At 43.9% G+C, this 19,646-nt stretch overlaps 1 protein-coding gene across 6 annotated transcripts; it reads left to right on the top strand.

Annotated features, from left to right (window-relative positions):
- Positions 1-1,308: 1,308 nt before the first annotated feature.
- Positions 1,309-18,223, top strand: ldb1a (LIM domain binding 1a). 6 transcript variants are annotated; one of them, XM_085800137.1, is made up of 11 exons: positions 1,309-1,420; positions 11,222-11,324; positions 11,946-11,990; positions 12,227-12,302; positions 13,211-13,313; positions 13,600-13,772; positions 13,863-13,985; positions 14,093-14,170; positions 14,278-14,401; positions 14,501-14,643; positions 16,526-18,223. In XM_085800137.1, the coding sequence occupies exons 1-11, from the start codon at positions 1,393-1,395 to the stop codon at positions 16,577-16,579; spliced, it is 1,050 nt and encodes a 349-aa protein (XP_085656263.1). In that variant the 5' UTR covers positions 1,309-1,392; the 3' UTR covers positions 16,580-18,223. The 6 variants fall into 6 exon arrangements, with proteins under 6 accessions (XP_085656263.1, XP_085656258.1, XP_085656262.1 ...); XM_085800132.1 differs by having other exon boundaries at positions 15,612-18,223; XM_085800136.1 differs by having other exon boundaries at positions 14,501-14,649.
- The last annotated feature ends 1,423 nt before the right edge of the window (positions 18,224-19,646 follow it).

Below are 19,646 nucleotides of genomic sequence, written 5' to 3'. Positions count from 1 at the left end.
AAAGCTCTAAATTGCATCATGTGCTATTCAACTTTTAAATATACTTTTTGATGAATTGTAGTTTCTATCTCGTCACACTTGTTGTGTTACTCTATAGTCGACTACACTCTGTGCATCTTTGTATTTCTGGCTGTCAGTTATCGCTGGGATTGTAAAACATTTTCCATTTTTCTCATCCTCTTGTATTCAGTCACAATAACGCAGCGATACGGTTCAGTCTGTCATCTGTCTGACAGGATCATGAGCAACAAAGACATCCAGCTCATGGGAGTCAGTTATGTGCTCGTGTGTTGGTGTAGTCAAGTGTGAGATTATGAGATTATTGGCTGGGAGAACAGGCGCGCTCGAGCCAAGAGAAGTTATGGGACGAAGGAGAAGGAAAAACCACAGATGTGGACGAGGAAAGGAAATGAAACAGAATCACATCAGGCGACATCAAGCTGCAGAAAGGTCAAGGTAATATCAACAGGGTGAGGAGATTAAATTGATAGAGGGAAGTAAGATTAAAAAGCAAGAAAAGAGTAGAAAAGAGAGAGAAGAGGAACGAGGCTGCTGGGCAAACAGTCTGTAGTCAGAGACTGTTTACATGCAGCTCCTGTTGTGAGCGTGTGCACGTTTGTGCGTGCGTGCGCGCTGTTCTGCCTCCCATGGGTCTCCAGTGTCCCTGCGCTCCAGGTGGGCTTTGCATTTTTAATCGATACTGTCTGTAGTGATTAACACCAGTCTTCTCTCTGCAGCAGAAAAACAGAGGGAAGGGGTGAGAGAGGGAGACGGAAAGAGAGATGGAAATCTGTCATACACGAGGCAGGGTGTGTGAGTGAGTGAGTGTGTGTGTGCGTGCGTATGTGAGTGTGTTTGTTTGGCAGTAATGACCCTCCGCCTCTGGGCACCTACTGAGTATGTTTATCTCCCACAGCAGCAACGGGCAAAAATAGACGATGCATCACTGCCACATACACACACCTTGTACATTTTCTCTTTTTCCTCTCCTTTGCTCTAATTGCCTCCCTCTTGCATTCTCCCTTTCACAACCCCCCCACCACCCCCCGACACACACACACACACACACACACACACCTTTGCCTCCATATTACTTACTCCAGTCTCACATACCGTTAAGGCTCTTTCTTCCTATTTCACTCCTCTCTCATTTTCCCTCCCACTTGTGTTGCAATATGCCTATTAATGATGCAGCTAGAGCACCACTGCCAACTTCCTGCCTCTGACAGAGAGAGAGGAGTGTAGTTGTGGTGTACATGTCCTGCTTTGTACCACTCCCTCTTATCTCTCCACCCCCCTGTCTGTGTTGTTTTCCTCAGAGTTGGCCCATGCGAGCATCGTGTGGACTGAGTGCAGCTGTTTCGTTCAGAGCAGAGCCCAACATGTGAGAAGATGTCTGTTGGAGGTTGTGCTTGTCCCGGTAAGTGCCTACTCTCTCCCGCTCTCTCTCTCTCTCTCTCTCCGTCTCCCCCTTCTCCCTCTTTCCTCTTTTCCTTCTCCGTCTCTGTGCTCAGTGGTGCTGTCAGAAAGATGACTTATGTAAAAGTGCTGCAAAGCCGCCTAGGGCCAGCGTCAAGCTGTGTGAGTCTGTGTGTGCATGCATGTGTGTGATGGTGAAGCCATGCTACACTTTCAACACATGTCCTGAAACAAGGTTATAGACTGAGGCTACCACACTTCAGGATTAAGTTGTTCAGCAGACCCTCTCAGTCACGCTAGCTTGCTGTGCAGCAGATCAATGGCTCTTTGAGTTTTGCCACGTACGGAGACACTGAGATATCAATAAGCACTTCACTTGCTTGACTCTTTTCCCTCTTTTCTTCAACTTTATCTGCGGCTACATGTCTGCTTCTCGATTATCTGTGCTCATATATGTCTAGAAGAGTCACCGCTCGCTGTCACTGGAACTGCTTTTTCATATTTGTCCGAGGACTGAATGAGGCAAACGTTTGATTTACTCACAGCAAAATGGTTTAAGGCTCTCTTTTGATGAGTTCAAACCAGTGATGAGGGCACTTAGGAAGATTTAACTGAGAGTTGAATTTTCTCCGAGTTAAGCCGCTGTGTAGATAATAGTCAGCTCTTTGTCATTGTGACTTTGCATTTTGCATTCCTGCATATTTTCTTTTTTTTTCACACAGTCGTTGTGCTTAGCTTGGCTTTTCCTGGAATCAAGATTCTTGATCTCTTGAGCCTTAAATAAAGGCTGCATAAAGTATGATTTACTGCCGCCATAAATGGCTTCTCATTGGTTCACTCTGCTAGAGGAAGGAAATCTAGTGTCATCTAGAGTCTGTCTGCACATGTCAGTCTTTGGCAACGCAGAAATGTTTTGGCAGTTTTTATCAAGTAGATCTTGTAGCCCTGTTCTCTCCCATTGAGCGTTTGGTCCTTTGTGACTTTGTAGCAATTTCTCTTTAACGGTACCCCGGTGAGAGCAGGCGGGCTGCAGAGACAGTCGCCTTGCACACGGTGAAAAGCCTCACACTGCCAGGGGACGGGCTCTGTGCAGCACAAGGGAGCCAGTAACAGACAGAAATTGAATCGTAGCATCTGCTCGGGGGGGATCTCAGAGAGAGCAGATTGAATTAGGGTGTCAGTATCATTTTAATGGGGCTGCTCTGATTCATTGGTAGTCAGCTATCAGATGGAATAATACGAGAGAGGCCTCTGCTTGATGTTCTCCTCTCAGATCATTCCCAACTCTCTCCTGTAGTTTTTCCAGTATCTCCGGCTCCGTCGCTCCCTCTGTTGTTGTCAAGACTTCGCCGAGGAGCAGAAACTTTTAATGGCATCCACATGTTTTCGAAAGATGCACCCAAAAAAACGAGGTCCACCGCCGTGTGCGCGCATTCAAACACACACAAAGGTTTACACGTGCAGGCATGCGTGCAAGTAACACGCCATCCACGTACGCCATAGCTAGCAGCACACACACCTTCACCAGGATCCTGCTAGGGCAAGTTTAGGCTCGAGGATTTCTCAGATAACCACCGAGCCACATTGATCAACACTGGTTTTTGCTGTTTCTTTCTCCCTGTCTGTGCGTGCGCTGCAAATCATTATATTTGAGAGCTGGTTTGTTTACATTCTTGCATGATGGTGGATGGAAGATCTTCCTCATCCTTTTTTTTTGTGTGTGTTTGTTTCTGCTACGGAAAAACAAATCGCCTCTCGTTCTAAGATCACGTTCTCCTTTCACCTGGTCCTGGTCATCTTTGTTTTGTTACCGCGCCAGAAAATGATTGAATAAAGAGCTATGATCCGACTGTATTTGCATGTCTGCCTGCCTTGCATGTGGGAGAATGTGAGCCATAATAAGGAACAGACTTCTCCTGTCTGTCTGGTTCATTGACAACCCTGTGACATCCTGCTGTTGTTGTGACTTTGCTGTGAATCAGCCTTTTTAAGGCTTTGTTCCCCGCATGAAGGAGATCCATCCTAACACAGTGGAGCCAATCACATCCTTTGTTCAGACTAAATGGTAAAAATAGATTGCCTGTGAGCTGAAGATACCCCCCCCCCCCTCCATTTTCACATGTACCCACTCAACCATGCACTCCCCTACGCTCACCACTCTCTCTCCGTCTCTCACCCATCTCGTTCTAACCCCTCCCTCCCGTTTCTGCCTTCCTCATCTCACTCTCCCCCCTTCTTCCTCTTTCACCCTCTCTGTCGCTCCCTCATCCGCCGCCGCTCACTGCCTTTTGCAGTAACAGTGCTGTTACCTCATGCAGAAAGTCACATGGCTCCTGATTGGAGAAAAGTGGCTTAAAGCAGAGCCAAAATGGCAGCCAAACAGCCAGGGCTTTTTTTTTTCTCCTTTTTTGATTACCGTTACACAACAACATGACTGCCTCAGCTTTATCTCACTGCACTGAAAGCCTGGGCCTCTCTTTCTTTCTTTCTTTCCCTCCTCGATTCTTCACTTCTTCCCTTCTCCTCGTCCCCTCCTCTCTCCACACTAGTGAGTCCCTCAGATCTTGTTTGCTAGATCAAAATGGCTGTGTGTGCAGAGGCAGAGAGAAAGAAGGAATGCGTGGGAGACAGAGATGCTGGGGAGTCAGAGAGATGAGGGTGGTGTGTGTGTGTGTGTGTGTGTGTGTGTGTGTGGTGGTGGTGGTGGGGTGTTCGCAGAGTGGAGACGAGCTGTAGTGATGTCACATCTGCTGCAGGCCGACAGGATGGCAGAGGAAAGCTGGCATGTGCCACACAGAGGGGGGAGGATGGGGGGAAAAAGAGAGAGGGGGGGAAATCAGGTTTTTCTATGAAAGCACACCTTTATTTGTGAGAGACGTGCAAGTTGCAGAGTCTTTAAACATGAAAGCAGGTCTGATGCTGCGGTAAAACATGACAGTTACAGTGCTCAGATCGAAACAGAGCTGTGTTAAAAACAAAAGGTGCAAGGACAGCCGCAGAGTTGTTGTATCGCCGTGCCACCTGTGTGTGTGGCTTGAAGTCTATTTAAGGCTTGGGGATTGTTCTGCGAATTCAAACCACAGAAGACTCTATAAATGTATCTTGAACTGACCAGCGTGTTTGGGCTACTGGTAGGTGTCAAAGATTAACTGTGCGAACAGACCACGAATGGCAAACCACCAGGTTTGACAAAGAATATGCAAATAAAGGCAGCTGTTGCCCTAAAACATAATTCATATTGTGCTGCCACTGATTTTTGGACGGTAAGGTCAGAGCATCGGGATGGGAATAGATGATGTTGGAAGGCGGATGTGCAGTTTGTGGAGTTGGTTCATTTGTTTGGAGGTGACTCGTTGGGTTTGTGGAATTTGTGATTGAGACACGACATTAAAATAAGCATCATTTAAATAGGACGTCTTGTTGTGAGTTAGATAAAGTGTCCATATTCTGGTAAACTCAAACACTGTGTCATCGCTGTTCCATTATTCATTATCCGTGGAGCGGCTCCAAGATTAGTCTCTAAATAACATCATGACTACAGTCTGTCTGTCTGTTGTTTAGTTTTAAGAGGAGACGTAAAAGCTGAGTTGTGCCGTATGATAAGGATACAAGTGTAAATTTTATTTTATGGTGGGTTTACACAGATACATTACAGAGGTTTTGCTGAGACATTTTTTTGCAGGACACATCATTTCATTCCCTGGATGTTAGCACAGCAAAAGAAGCAGTAAAAATGACAGTTTTATTAATGGGGTTCACCGCCCAAACCCACTGTTTAAACGAACCCAGATCCTATCTCTCCTATCTACAATCTACAATCCTCTATAGCGAATACCTCGGGGATTAGCTAATTCTGTCTGGATTCAAATCGCTGACATCTGTCATTGCAAATGTCCACAACATCAACCGTCACTCTGACATTCACACAACTATATCTGTCTTTTGTTATCCTGCAGTTTATCTCGAGCACATGCTGTTTAACTTCCTCCTGTCAAGCCGCAGTTGCATCCTCTGGGTGCAGCCTGCGTTAGTTCTGTCAGCCGCTGTGTTGCTATCACTACCAGTCAGGTGTCACAACACTTTTCCCTGACAGGTTTGTGCTTCCACTGTGGAGTGTAGAAAAGAAAAGCAACAACACGCTGTTCACCAGCACTCTCTGTTATAAGTCTGCAAACACATACAATATATCTGAAGTTTCTTTTCATTTTTTTGGTTGATTTAAAAAAATAAAATTCAAATGGTAAAAGCTGACTAACTCCACCGGCATTTGAGTAATGGACCAAATAATTAAAAATCAGACCCCTTTTCTATTTTTCTGATATAGAGACCACATTATTAATTTAAATGACAATGCATGAAAGGCATTTCAGAGGAACGCTATGCAACGCTGCATAAAATAGCACTTGTAAAGTGGTCGTCAGAGCTCGAGATCTATTAATACAAGCGGGTACATCAGATCTTGTGTAGTACAAGACCAGTTTTCCGGTGACTAAAATAGGACTTAGCTCTCGTGTCTATGGCTGCCTTATTCTGATTCTGCTTTTAGTGTTATCACTGCCTGCCAGCCCTGCTTCCCAGGTACTCCGTGCATGTGTGAACAAAATGTGACTCTTAGTGAATACAAATGAAATAGGATTCAGTTCTCGAAAGAGAAACCCTCCCGTGGTGAAGTATCCCACATCATGTGCCATATAATGCACACTTCATTTTGAGCCATCTTTATTAGTTTCATGTGATAATGCTAATGCAAGGCAGACCTTTTTCACATATCTCCGCCTTAATAAATAAGCACTAATATAGATTTAAAAGTTATTGATTGCTGTAATCATGGAGAAGGCAGATAACGATCTAACATTGTGATAAAAACAATAAATTTTATACACTTTAATTAAAAAAAAATGTTATAGTAGCTGTGAATAGAGTATGAATGAACTCCTGGAAGCTCTTTCTGTTGAATTCCTCTGTTCTGCTCTGAGACATGAGGAAGATGTTTGCAGCGTTTGCCAGCAGAGGGAGATGCTGTTCTATCATGTCTTCTTGTGTCACTCCATCAGCACTGAGCAGACAGCAGACTGAGGAATCACCGTTTTCAACAAGACAGCCTAGATCTGAGCTCGTGTCGAGACAAAACGCTCTCTTTTACTCCCCCTGTAACTCTTTAATAATTGATTTTCTGTCGTAACCAAACAGGCAGACGTCTTGATTGGAGCAAGATTTTGAGTTGCTTCTCTTTCCATAATTTGACAGAATGATAGGAAAAATGAAAAACACAAGATGAAAATGGAGTTGGAGTATGTTAATGTACTCACAAATGTACTCTACCTGTGTTATTACAATATGAAATTCCAGGTCCAAGCAGTTACACGATGCGGCTCACTATTCACACTGGATATGTTTGTGGTGTTGTTGCCTCCTCCAGTCAGAGTGGTGGACACGAGCTGATGCTTGACGCTCTGTGCCTGACGTGGGGTTTGTGCAGTGAGACTGACTGTGGTGTTGGTCAGATGTGTTTACTCTCTCAATGCATCGCTTTACTTCTCTCATCTGCACTCCTGGCTTATTCTGCAAGCTGACTGTGGTGGCTCAAGTGAAAGCCTCAACAAATTGAGGTTTAAATGCACTTTGAGACCACTTCAAATATATTTGCTTGTAAACATTAGAGTGGTTATTGATTAAAAGTGAGGCCGCAGATTATACCCTTACATAATCTCGGGCTACGGCAGGCTCAAGACTGTGGTCTAAAGGATTTGAGTCATCAGCCACGGCAATCACTTTTCATAAGGCTTTACAAAGTTGGCTTGAATTAAACAGCATATTAAAGTACCAAGTCAGTATCAAAGATGTACTGAACAATGTAAACAGAGCGACCGAGTCACATTTGATGGATGTAATAAAGGGTCAGACAGGTCTGATGCTTTTCTTCTCATTTTGTGATTGTTAATGTCATAACACCCTCTACTGGGATGGTCTGTGCTAGTTCACAAAGTTCCAGCAGCCCAGGCAAAATTATTTAACTACCCCGTTATTCCTCGTCACTGATTATTATGACTGAATTAGGTTGCAATGCCCTGGCCATAAAAATGCTTTATAAATGCTCCAGGTTGGAAAAATACTCTTATATCCTGCAGATTTCACTGGATGTAACCATGACAGTTTTTGTCCAAGACAACGTAAGATAAATGTTTGTTTGTTTTTTTATCCTGGAGAAAGTTTTGCGTGTATACAGATTCAGTTCATTCATTCACAACTCTTTTGTCTGATTGCAGAGTTTGAGAAATATAAGGCTAAAATTCCACACCAACGTGCATGGACAGTGAGCCAGTCCTATGAATGGGTCTAAGTAGATATTTAACGTCATCTGGTAAAAGCTTTGAAAGGACATCATGTTAAGATTTATGGCAATCCACCCCCCTAACAGACATGGGTGGGGCCCAACTTTATTAAACACGATGACATTTTAAAGACTGTATTTAAAGCAGGTTATAAATCAGTATGTGATAGTTTGAGTCCATGGGCATCATGTCTGTCTAAGACTTGCTTCAATAAAAAAAAAACCTAATAAACTTCACTGAGCTGCCAGATGATGCTTTATCATAAACTCTGTCTGTTAAAAAAAAAAAGAAAAACACCATGCACCTGAATTATAATGAAAATGTCCAAAAAATATCTAATATATCAAGTGTGGCTCCATTTAATAGAGTGATGTAGAGATAAAAGCATGAGGCTGATGGTTCAGACACCACACAGCTTCAATGAGGAGCTGCAAAGAGCTGATAAACACAGAGTGTGATGCTGTCAGACTGTAAAATGACAGTTGTTCATCCAATAGGGATGTTGTAATGGCTGTCCCTCACAGTTGGAGACCCACCTTGTATGACTCTGGGTCTGTGTTGTTGTTGTTGTTGTTGTTGTTTTGTTTTTTAATATTCGTATTGTTTCATATGGACCTAACTCATCATCACCATCATCATTATCATCATCATAGATCCTAGGGAGAACAAACTGGGGGCCCCTGTTTGTCCCGGTCTGTGAGTCGGGATGGGCGGAGGAGCCCGGAGGAGGCGGGGCCTTTGTTTGTTCGTGTCTCGGCTGGCAGGAACAAAGGGTCCGGTAGTAGTAGTAGATAGGTAGCGCCGTCCTCCACACAAATGACATTTAAAACATCCAGTCCGGGGTTGAAAATTGACTGGAACCGAGGGAACTAGCGGTTGCGTTTCACTTGCCGTCGCTTGCCGCCTTGTTCGGGATCGGAGGACTGCGTTATTAGCGGCCGGCGCTGGAGCTCCCCCCTCCCCTCCCCTCATCCTCATCCAGCCGCTCCGGCTAGCACCGAGGCTAGCTGGCTAGAAACACCGAGCGGAGGTGTTGAGCAACACCGCGTTTCGGTGCACCTTTCTCTGCAGGTAACTCCGACGCACAGCCGCTCTGCTACAACAACAACACCACTGGTTCACATTTAACCGCTGGAAACTGTTGCCAAACAACCGCGGTGGTTACGGTAGTTTAGCAACTAGGTTGGTAGCTTAGCAATGGCAGCATCCGTTCTACGCAAGCGACGACCGAGTTGCGGCCCAGGGGCTCAGTTTACGCCCGGTCCTGCACAGTAAAGTAAACACTGGCTTAGTTTTAAATGTCCGCGGTGCAAGTCCGTGGGTTCCGACACAAACAAGACGCCAGGAAAGCAGCAGAGCAAGTATGTTGAGAGGCTTTGCACATTGCTGTGGATGTGTTCCTGGCGGAGGGCCAGCCTTTGGATGCAGCTCTATTGTTCGCTATGAACAGTTTGGGCGGACTAAAGTGCACCGGCTTAATTTATTTTTTTTTAAGTTAACCTGAATATGATGATCATGCATCATCATAAGCTCTCATCTGCTTCTACACGGGTTCAGGGTTGCTCTCAGGTTGTAGTCAGGCTCATCCATGTGTATTTATCATGTAGCCTATGCATTTAACTAAGGATGCCTGTATTCATGAAGACGTTATGTTTGTTCCGTGAAATCAGTATTACACACATGCTCCTGTCCTGTTTGACTGGGACCTGTAATTTGCAGATATTGCGTGGATGGCTTTAATTCGCCTGCCCTGGCTTTTAAATTGGTGTGTGTGTGTGTGTTGGTGGTGTTTATTAGAGGTGAGAATAATGTGCATGTCAGCAGTTTTGCACATTGATTCAGAATATTGCAGGTGTTATATATTAGAGGGGATGCGGTGCATCCTCTTTGTTTGACAGAAAACAAAGTGATTACGAAGAAGTTTTATTGTGAAGGACATAGGAATCAATCAGTCCTTGCAGTGGAATTTGTTTTGCAGTGTTCATCAGCGTCACTCTGAACAAAGACTTATCAGTTGAGGTTGAATGCTGTCTGGGGCTAATGGCTGGTGGTGTTATGGGGGGGTGGGTCTATAGGTCAGAGGTAATGCATGGAGAGCCATTGAGCAGGTTCGCCCCCCATGCTAATGAGGAGGAGAACATGACCTGCCATGACTCTCTGGGGTGTACTGAAGTAAAGGAAGAAAAGGGCGAAAGGAGGAGTTGTAATTGTTGAAGAAGCTGAGGGGAGTTCACACAAGCTTACTTAACCCCATCTCATGCCCATCTGTGTACATCTTCATTTAAACCACCAGCATTTGTGGAGTTGTCTGTCTGTGTGAGGCACATGTCAGTTCACCAAAAGTGACGTGAAAAGATAAAAAAAAAAGTGGCGAGTGCACCACTTAGGTTTGATCCCTCCATAAAATTGACCCCTTTCGGGACGGCCCGTTTCTCCCCCTGTCTGTTTTGATTTGCTGCAATCACCATTTCATGTGTCAAGCTGACAGTGACTGACTGCTTTGCATAAATTGAGACCGAGTCGAATTAACAAATTAACATTTTTGCTGCCTTCAGGTTCCTGTTGGGAACGCCAGATTTACAAGCAAAGCATGTGTGAACACCATTACCGAGTGGGCACACAGAGGATTTTCTATGATCCAATATTTGTTTACACTATAATGAATGTATCGCTATCGCATATGTCAAATTCCTCTATCTAGATTGCATCAATGTCTGTATCTGTGCTTAGATACAGGGATAAGGGAAACTGGTTGTGATGGCCCCAGTCTGGGTCAAATTTCTGGGAGTTGTTTTTCTCACCGTCTGCTTGCCTGGGTATTAAATATCTTTGGTTCGACCTCATTACATGCATTCGCTGTCTGTGTGAGGTCTCATTGAGCACAGATGCAGAATAGATGTTTTTTTTTTTTGGGGAGCCCCTGAATTGTTTGAGCGTGAATTCCTTATCTGGGCAGACAAGGGTTAACAACAGCCTGGGTAGCCAGTGTGGGGGGATGGGTAGAGGAGGTAACTAGAGGGGGAGAAACACACACAGTACAGAGGAGCATGGTTAAGATCACATGGGGCTGGATGCGGAGAAGAGAGTTTCCCTGTAAATGGTACTGATGGTACAAGAACACAAAGAACATGCCGGACCATCTCCTCCACTAGTACCCACCCATTTCACTGATTGTTTTCTCAGATTTTCCGCAGGCTAATAAATATTGCTGCCCCCCCCCCCCCACCCTCCCTCCTCTTCATGATGATTTGTTTTCTTGTCCATTTACCAGATTGAAGATACATTAGATAATGAAAGCAGCAGGAAATTGTTTTGGCAGCGTGCTTTTATTTGAGTAAATCTCGACAAAATCATCCCACATTAGATTACTTAGATGATGCTGTGATTTGAATGAGCTAAATCTAAATCTCCTCTAAATCTCTGCTCTTTTTCCCCCCCCTCCTCCTCCTCTGCCCTGTGGTTGTGTGCAGGCTGTTCGTCAAAGTCATTCAAGCTGTACTCTCCTAAGGAGCCCCCCAACGGCGGCAGCTTTCCCCCCTTCCACCCAGGCGCTATGCTGGACAGAGATGTGGGGTAGGTCTGGGTTTTACTGTCAGGACATGAGATGCTCTGTGAAAAGGAAAATGGGTCTAAAACTAGGACACATTTTGCATTAATTCATTCATTAAAAGATGTAATTTATTAAATCTCTGAAGTGTCCTTTTTACGTCTAATATCGTAATTTGTTGTCTTGACCTAGATATTTACACAGAAGAATACAACACGACTGTTCTTCTTGATTTTTGCTTTATTGATGTTTTGTGATTAATATATTTCAAAGCATATTTTCCAAATGAGGCTGTTTTTATCAGCACAGAGTTGACGGAGCAGAATGGCTTTAAATGTGTGTCCTAAAATGGCAAAAGAAATAGAGAGGAAGCTACATTCATCTTAATTAAAAGTGACAGAATCATCATCTTTTACTGGGCTTAAAGTAAATATATTTTTGTTTATTGCAAATGCTGGACATTTGCATCTCTACATCCCTGAAGCGCCATGTTAGTCCTCTAAGATTAGTAACTGGCTCTAAACACTGAATTTCTGTGCAGATCTGAAATGAAGCCTTAGAAGTCATGCCATATATAACATTTGCACACATGTCTGATGTTACTCTGGTTTGTTGCTGATTTTATTTCCCCCCTCCCTCCCTCCTAGGCCTACACCCATGTACCCCCCCTCATACATGGAGCCTGGAATGGGGTGAGTACACTGATGCTTTAATAGCGAGCTTATATTTGTGGTTTGCCCTGGATTAGAAGTCGTTCATAAAACATTTACACTGGGTATAATATCTCTATTCATGTTGGAAAATTGTAGGCATTAAGTTAACCTGCAATCAACTTTATTTTGAGCCGCCTCTTGGCTCATGTCGCGTGTTTGCGTGTTGGTGTGGAAAAGTCACCGGAGCAGTGAGTGAATGCTGTTTTCTGTTTCAGGAGACCCACACCGTACGGGAACCAGACAGACTACAGGATATATGAGCTGAACAAAAGGCTACAGAATTGGACAGAGGTGAGAGTCACGCCATACAGAGACGGAAACAGACAAAATTCACAGCAATCGTCGTTTTCATTTTCAGCTTTGTGGTGATTACAATCTGCGATTCGTGCTTCGTTCTGTGAACTCCTTGCTGTTGACATGTTGTCAAACCCCGCCCCTTCCCAGATGCTGTTTTTGTGTTGCAAACCATGCTAGGGATTTTGTGGGAAAATTAAGACAGAGAACTCACTGACTTAATTTTCATTCAGACTAATAGGATTATCTGATCAACCGGGCTCAAACGTAATTGGAGTGCCAATTGAGCGTGCAACTGAGTGGCCGTTCCCTTCTTTTCTGTGGCTGTCAGTCTGCACAGCACAACAAACACATGTAGTATAACCTGTAGAGAGACGAGAGGGGCGTTGACTACAGTTATGTTATTATATTTGAATATTTGAATGTAAGTCGCGCTTAACTAAACCAATAAAACATACACCTCATGGAAATGTTCATGGCCACTTGTGTTGTGTGGATGACCATAAAAGCAAGTGGTTAGAGTAGAAGTGGGACATTGTAGGAAATATGAATTTCTGCTGCTTGTTGAGTCATTGATAAATTTAAAAAACAATTTTCTTTAATTAAGGTATCTTAGCTTCTGTATCAATCCCAACAGCCGTTGTTTTTGATTATTGAAACTCATCCCTGCCAGCATTAATTCTGACATTTATTTAAGCTAAACTGAACCAGAAATGTCATCATGCTTAAGGGAGAGCATGTAGGATCTACTCTGTCTTATATTGGATTTGATTGATGTGTTTTGTTTTTGTGTGATGATTATTAATTTAAGATGATCAACTCAATGTGTCATTTTCACAGCGTTTTACTACACAGATTTAATGGAGTGGAAAAATTGAGGGTAATCATTCTTCCTCTGCTTTCAGGACTGTGACAATCTCTGGTGGGATGCCTTCACCACAGAGTTTTTTGAGGATGACGCCATGCTCACCATCACTTTCTGTCTGGAGGATGGACCCAAGCGATACAGTAAGATCTTTTAAAAAGATCATTAGTTCTGGGTTGCAGGTATTTTCAGACTCTTATTTTAAATATCAGCACAGTTCTTGCGTTGTTTTACTGTTAACTATTAAAATGTAATTGAGATCTCTATGGTAAGATGACTGTTAGTAGCATAATGCTGTGTCCTTTCTACTTGATTCCCATTTAAAGCAAGAGCCAAATTGTCTGCTACTGTAACCTCCCACATTCCCTCTGTGATTGATTTGTATTCGTTTTTGATTGATAGATTGATTTGACGTTTTTTTGTCTGCAGCCATCGGCAGGACGTTGATTCCACGTTACTTTCGAAGTATTTTCGAAGGAGGGGCGACTGAGCTGTTCTACGTTTTGAAGCATCCAAAGGAGTCCTTCCACAGTAACTTTGTGTCTCTCGACTGTGACCAGTGCACCATGGTGACCCAGAACGGCAAACCTATGTTCACACAGGTACGGTTAATGTCAAACCAGATGAGTTGTTGTTTGCTCCTCGTCTGTGGCATTTCTGACCCCCTGACCGCTCTCTCTTCCACGGATAAGGTTTGTGTGGAGGGCCGTCTGTACCTCGAGTTCATGTTCGACGACATGATGAGGATCAAGACGTGGCACTTCAGCATCAGACAACACAGAGAGGTCCTACCAAGGAGCATCTTGGCTATGCATGTGAGTGCAACACACACACACACACACACACACACACACACATACACACTGCAATGCACATCCCGTACATGTGATGATATATCTCTTCTGTTAACTCAATCACACAGGATCCCCAGATGCTCGATCAGCTGGCTAAAAATATCACCAGATGTGGGCTGTCCAACTCCACGCTCAACTACCTCCGTGTAAGCAAATCTCCTTGTCATAATGTTCATGGTCATCTCAGCTATACATTAAACATACAACACTACTTCATGCCATTCTCTGTGTCTTCTCTGTGTCTTCCCTAAAGCTATGTGTGATATTGGAGCCCATGCAAGAGTTGATGTCCAGGCATAAGACCTACAGCCTGAGCCCCAGAGACTGCCTGAAGACCTGCCTCTTCCAGAAGTGGCAAAGAATGGTAGCCCCTCCAGGTAACCATCTCACACCATCTGCAGTTGCTTAAGGAAAAAGTTTAAATCATTTAAAATAATCCTGACTGTTCAATCTCTCCTCTCCTCCTGCACTCGAAGCCGAGCCAGCCAGACAAGCCCCGAACAAACGGCGGAAAAGGAAGGTGTCCGGCGGAAGCACGGTGAGCTCCGGCGGAGGCAGCAACAACAACAGCAACAGCAAAAAGAAGAGTCCAGCCAACAGCTTTTCACTCTCCAGCCAGGTACCTGTAAGCATTACTTCTGCTCGACCTCTGTCTGCACCTCCAAGTTCAGCTGAGCAAGGCGTGGGAGGATGAGATGGAGGGCGGTGGGTGGTCTAAAAGGATAGGCAGTCAGTCAGTTATCTGTGGGTGCAGGGGGTGGGAGTGTGTCTAGTGCAGTGGGTATAGCAGCAGGTCGGGGTAGAGATGGTTTAGGGAGGCCTCTGGAGGTTGGGTTTGGATTCAGGTGGTGGTGGGGTGGGGGTTATTTGTGTATTTCTACTGAGGATAATTAGATTTAGTTAGCATATCCCCTCATGTGAACCAGTGATGGGCAGTCCCTGGTCCTCTGGGGCCACAGGTTTATGGGTTTATATACAAGTGACCTCCATCTCTTCAGTAATGGGCTAGAGTTACCTTGCTCTGATTTGCAGTGGGACAGTCAGTTAGTTTTCTCTCTAAATCCGCTGTATCAAACTTGGGTTGTAGAGTTACCACTAAGTCTTATCAGAGCACACGACTCACACAGCACTGCTGTCTTTGCTTACTTGGTTGCTTGATTGAGCGAACGAGACCCGAGGTGGAATGAAACCCGCCCCCCGCCCCCCCACTCCCGTGATGCAGCACTCAAGGATCAGGGATGCCCACTGCTGGCCAGTAGGGAGGGCCCCTCGACCCTGGTTCTTTCAGGGCCACATGGACAACTGAAGTGTCAGAGCTAATGCCCTGACTACACTAATGAGAGAAGGATTTTTTTTAAAAACGTAGGTCCTTTGGGCCCTGAAACGTACCTTGACGTATCGATTTTGATGCATTTCATTAGTCAAAAAGAATTAGTAAAGCTGGAGTTGGACTCAGTTTGGTCGCATCTTAGACCGTAGTGAAATAAAAACGCCTCAGCTACAACCCGTCCGTGCAGCCAGTCATTCCGCGCACACCCCCCCTGTATTATGGGGATAATATGTACCGGCCCTTGCTGTCCCCTTTAGGACGTGATGATGGTGGGAGAGCCCACTCTGATGGGAGGGGAGTTTGGTGACGAGGACGAGCGTCTGATCACGCGGCTGGAGAACACGCAGTTCGATGGGGCGAATGGCCTGGAGGATGAGGACAGTTTCAACAGCTCGCCTGCGCTGGGGGCACACTCGCCCTGGAACAACAAAGCCCCCTCCAGTCAGGAGAGCAAGAACGACAACTCGCAGTCGTCCCAGTAGAGTGCCGAGGTCCCAGTCAGACCCCCCTTTTTTTCATTGCTTAAAAGCCTACTGGGACCCACCTGAGCCGACATGCTAGCGAGAGGACTCAGGGAGGGAGGGTGGCCTCGAGCACTTGTGTTCAGTCAAAGTTTTTTCTTTTTGTTTTTGTTCCGTTATGCTCTTCTAAAGACAAACAGAGAGTGATCAGGGGAAGGGATGCTCGCTGATGAACTGATAGAGCTCTTTTGCTGTGACACAAAAGGACAGGGTCAGCAGGATCCCACTCTCGTTCCCTCACATTGTCGCACATGAACAGTGGTGCTCAGCCTTGGCCCTCGCCCGCCTGGCTCCAGTCAGTCCGTCTTAGGTTGCGTGGTGAGGCTGTCGGGGTGGCGGTGTGTGTACAAGTGTGTGTTTAAATCCCCCCCATCATCAGCTCACCACGGGCGTTTGGGGCCAAAAGTTTGTGGCGTGTCCTGATGTCCGAGTGCTCGCCATGGCGACCATGTCAGTGGGTTCTTGTTCCAACCTCGGGTCTCTCAGGCGTGCGTTTTCCTTGACGACGCACCTCGTTGTTTCTGTTGTGCTCATGTCACAGGGAAGAAATGCTTAACGTATTTTTTTGCAGGCTGCAGAAAACTGTGTGCACTCTTAGTATCAAAATTCAACGTTCGGTCTTTTAAAAACTCAATTATTTGTTTTTGTAGGACCTGGTTGGAACAAAAACCTGTACAGTGCCGGAGCTTGAGGACCGGAGTTGAGAACCACTACGCTAAATCTTAAATGCACACACACACACACACACACACACACACACACATACACATACATACAGACACACACACACACCAACACCTACATGTACATGTAAATATACACAAACATTGATATGCAGACACCAAGACCAGTGCACACACATAGCACACACACCAACACGCACACATACATACATAGACACACACACACACACACACACACACACACACACACACACACACACACCTTGACCCTCACCTACACCTACAACATAAAGCATTGAGGTACTGGAGAGAGGTGGTACGCAGCATGTCTGGACCAGAGCACCAGACGCTACAGAAGTGTGTTTTCATTTTCTATGTTTTAGACTTGTTTTGAGTTTCCTTTTTTTTTGTTTTTTATTTTTGTAAACAATTTCTAAAAAGTAAACAGACAAGCAAACAAACAAAAACACCCCAGAATATTCTTTGCACTGTTTTCCACTCTTAACTCCAATCTATTTTTCTTATGAATTGACGTTGTATTTTCTTTTTTCTTTTCTATTATTGCTAATGTAAGAACTGTAAAACATCTGAAACCTGCAGTATATTAATGTATAGGTATTGCTGTTAGATCATTCTTATTGTGATGGTAATAACTTTCATGTAAGTCTATGCTCGATATAATGTCATCCATCTGTCAGACATCACACTGTCATCAGGTCCATCGGCTTCAGTGATAGAAAACAGGCTGGGGAGAACAAGGCTAGTGTTTTAATTCTATACTACATCTTGTCCAAAGCAGCACACTGGAAACCAGTTTAGCCACTAAATTACCATCCAGCGCCTGGTTTGGATCTGTTGTCTTGTCATTGCAGAACTGTTTGCGTTGTCTTGAAATCTCTATCTGGGTTTGGGAGGGGGAAGGGTTCCTCACTTCAGAGAATAGAAAACTTCTCAAATTTGCTACTCAAAATATTTTAAAAAAACAAGTTTTGACAGGATTGTAAAATAAGAAAAAAAAAAGACTTTTGTATTAACTTAAGTTTCCCAGAAATGTTTTTAATCACAATTAAGAAAGCTGCAGACCAAGGAGCTACATGTAAAGATTCTTTAGATATTGATTACACTGCGCTGTTTTATGTTTTATGAAGAATCATTTTGTTGGCTTTACTCCTCATGTTTGTGTCTGTGCTTGTATATTTTTAGCTAGTAATTTCTGTAAAAGTTATTCTATGTATTCCTCCCTAGAACTATGAGAAACTCAATCTAATGTAAAGAGATGAAAAGCCTCTTAAAAGTTTTTTTTAAACGTGATTTTTAATGGTACAATCACTGAGAAAAGAATTTTGCCCTCATTTTAGCAAACTGTATTTATTTTTCTATGTACTGACATTCTGTTTAGGTCCCACCCACCTGTACAATACTCATGATAATATATGGAGGAGTTTGTGGGGCTGCTGAGTCAGTTAATGCTAATAGAGGTCATTCCATTACTTTTGTTCTTTGACATGCGGCTCCCAGGTCGTTCGGGCCTGTTTATTACAATGGTTCAGTATGTTCACAGTGAAGAGATATTTAATAGCCATTCTCTGCTGTTGTAGGTTTCTGGTCTATCTGAGAAAATGTCAGATGCACTGAAAACCAATAAATAACCACATTTAGAGAAAACGTTAACCTCCAAGTTGTCCTTTATTTATCATTTTTCCATTTTATTTCTGTGAACTCGCTCGATTTCTATGGTGAGTCATCCTCCTGAAGAGGCAGGGACTGTGCCACAAAGGTACAGGCTTTAGTGTGATTTGATCAAATGTACCTGTCAGACGTACAATTTTCATGGTTTGCTTTTAGATTTGATGTTTTTCAGATATAATTAAAGTGGAAAACAACCAAAAAAGACGTCATCTGGCATATTATGGCTGAACTAAGTTGACTATCCTGACTCACTGTATCTGACCTTAAGCGGCTGTGTCAGGGTTTCCTATTTACATACATATAATGAGATGAAAAATGTTGCCCTACTCAAACAGATCCCTGCTGACGGATAGTGGATGGTAATTTGCCCTCTCTCCCAGCAGGGGTCTCTGAGAGCGCCGTTACAGACTGAGCAGCCTGTCAGAAATTCCTCCATCTTTATATCTGGCAGAAATATTGTCCGTAAATCCACACTGAGCTGCAGGCTGTTGTGTTCAAATCCTTATTCATTGTCTCTAGCATCCCTAGTCTACTTTAGTGGTTTATCGTTTCAGCAGGCTGACACAGAATTTAATCTAGGGGCAACTCAACAACACTGTTTCCTAAGTTGACGTGATTTAGGGGAACACAAGGGTTTGTGAGACAGATGAAACGGCAGTGCACCCATAGTTGGATCTTGTAGCACCTCATCCCTGGGGTGATTTTATATCTATATTTTTTTCCAGGTTTCTGTCATTGATAATTCATGTATAAAGATGAATTTTCACTGAAAAACTTTGTCGTCTTTATTGGACTCAACTGTGATTATTCTTCCAAGCAGAATACATTTTGACATTTTGTTTGTTTGATTAACTCAAATCTGGAGTGAAAGAAATACACACCAAAAATAATAAAACTACTGAATTATTTCTCCAGCAATCATGGGAAATGTGTTACTCAATATGCTCTGCTAAATCTGACCTCGTGGATTTTTAAAATCCCCAGCTCTTACAGAGCAATCATGGTCCGTCCAAAATAAGTATTTTTTTTTTCTTGGCATGCTGAATGGACACAAGAGCTGTCCCCTGGTGCAGTTTATTGAATTTCCTTATTGGAACAAAGTTTGAAGAGGAATGTGATCGAAAACCCTGCAGCCCTTATTTCTGAGTTAATAAACAAGAAATCGTCAAGGATGCGTTTCTCAGTGTGACCCATTTCTATCTGCCAGAGATGTTTTTTTTTTATGAACAAGTTCTATCTTGGCAGGACAGAACTAATTTAGAGGACGACAGCCATGTTGTGTAGCGAGGAGCAAGAACAGATAACTGAGGACAGAAATGTTTACAATAGCTGTGTGTGTAATAGATACTACAGCCATGGATAGAGACAGGCAGATAAAGCAGGTCGATGGGCGTGTGTT

The sequence above is a fragment of the Trachurus japonicus genome, chromosome 15 (genome assembly GCF_045865225.1).
Source record: "Trachurus japonicus isolate A0001 chromosome 15, Traja_1.0".
In the NCBI taxonomy this organism is placed as follows: Eukaryota; Metazoa; Chordata; class Actinopteri; order Carangiformes; family Carangidae; genus Trachurus; species Trachurus japonicus.
The sequence above is the reverse complement of the archived record's forward strand: the minus strand, read 5'-3'. Positions and strand labels throughout refer to the sequence as shown.

Bases quoted from the DNA above. Each gene is read 5' to 3' on its own strand.
- ldb1a (XM_085800131.1), top strand. From the start codon at position 1,393: ATGTCTGTTGGAGGTTGTGCTTGTCCCG. The intron at 13,773-13,862 runs GTACGGTTAATG...TCCACGGATAAG, and splicing joins GCAAACCTATGTTCACACAG to GTTTGTGTGGAGGGCCGTCT. The intron at 13,986-14,092 runs GTGAGTGCAACA...TCAATCACACAG, and splicing joins GGAGCATCTTGGCTATGCAT to GATCCCCAGATGCTCGATCA.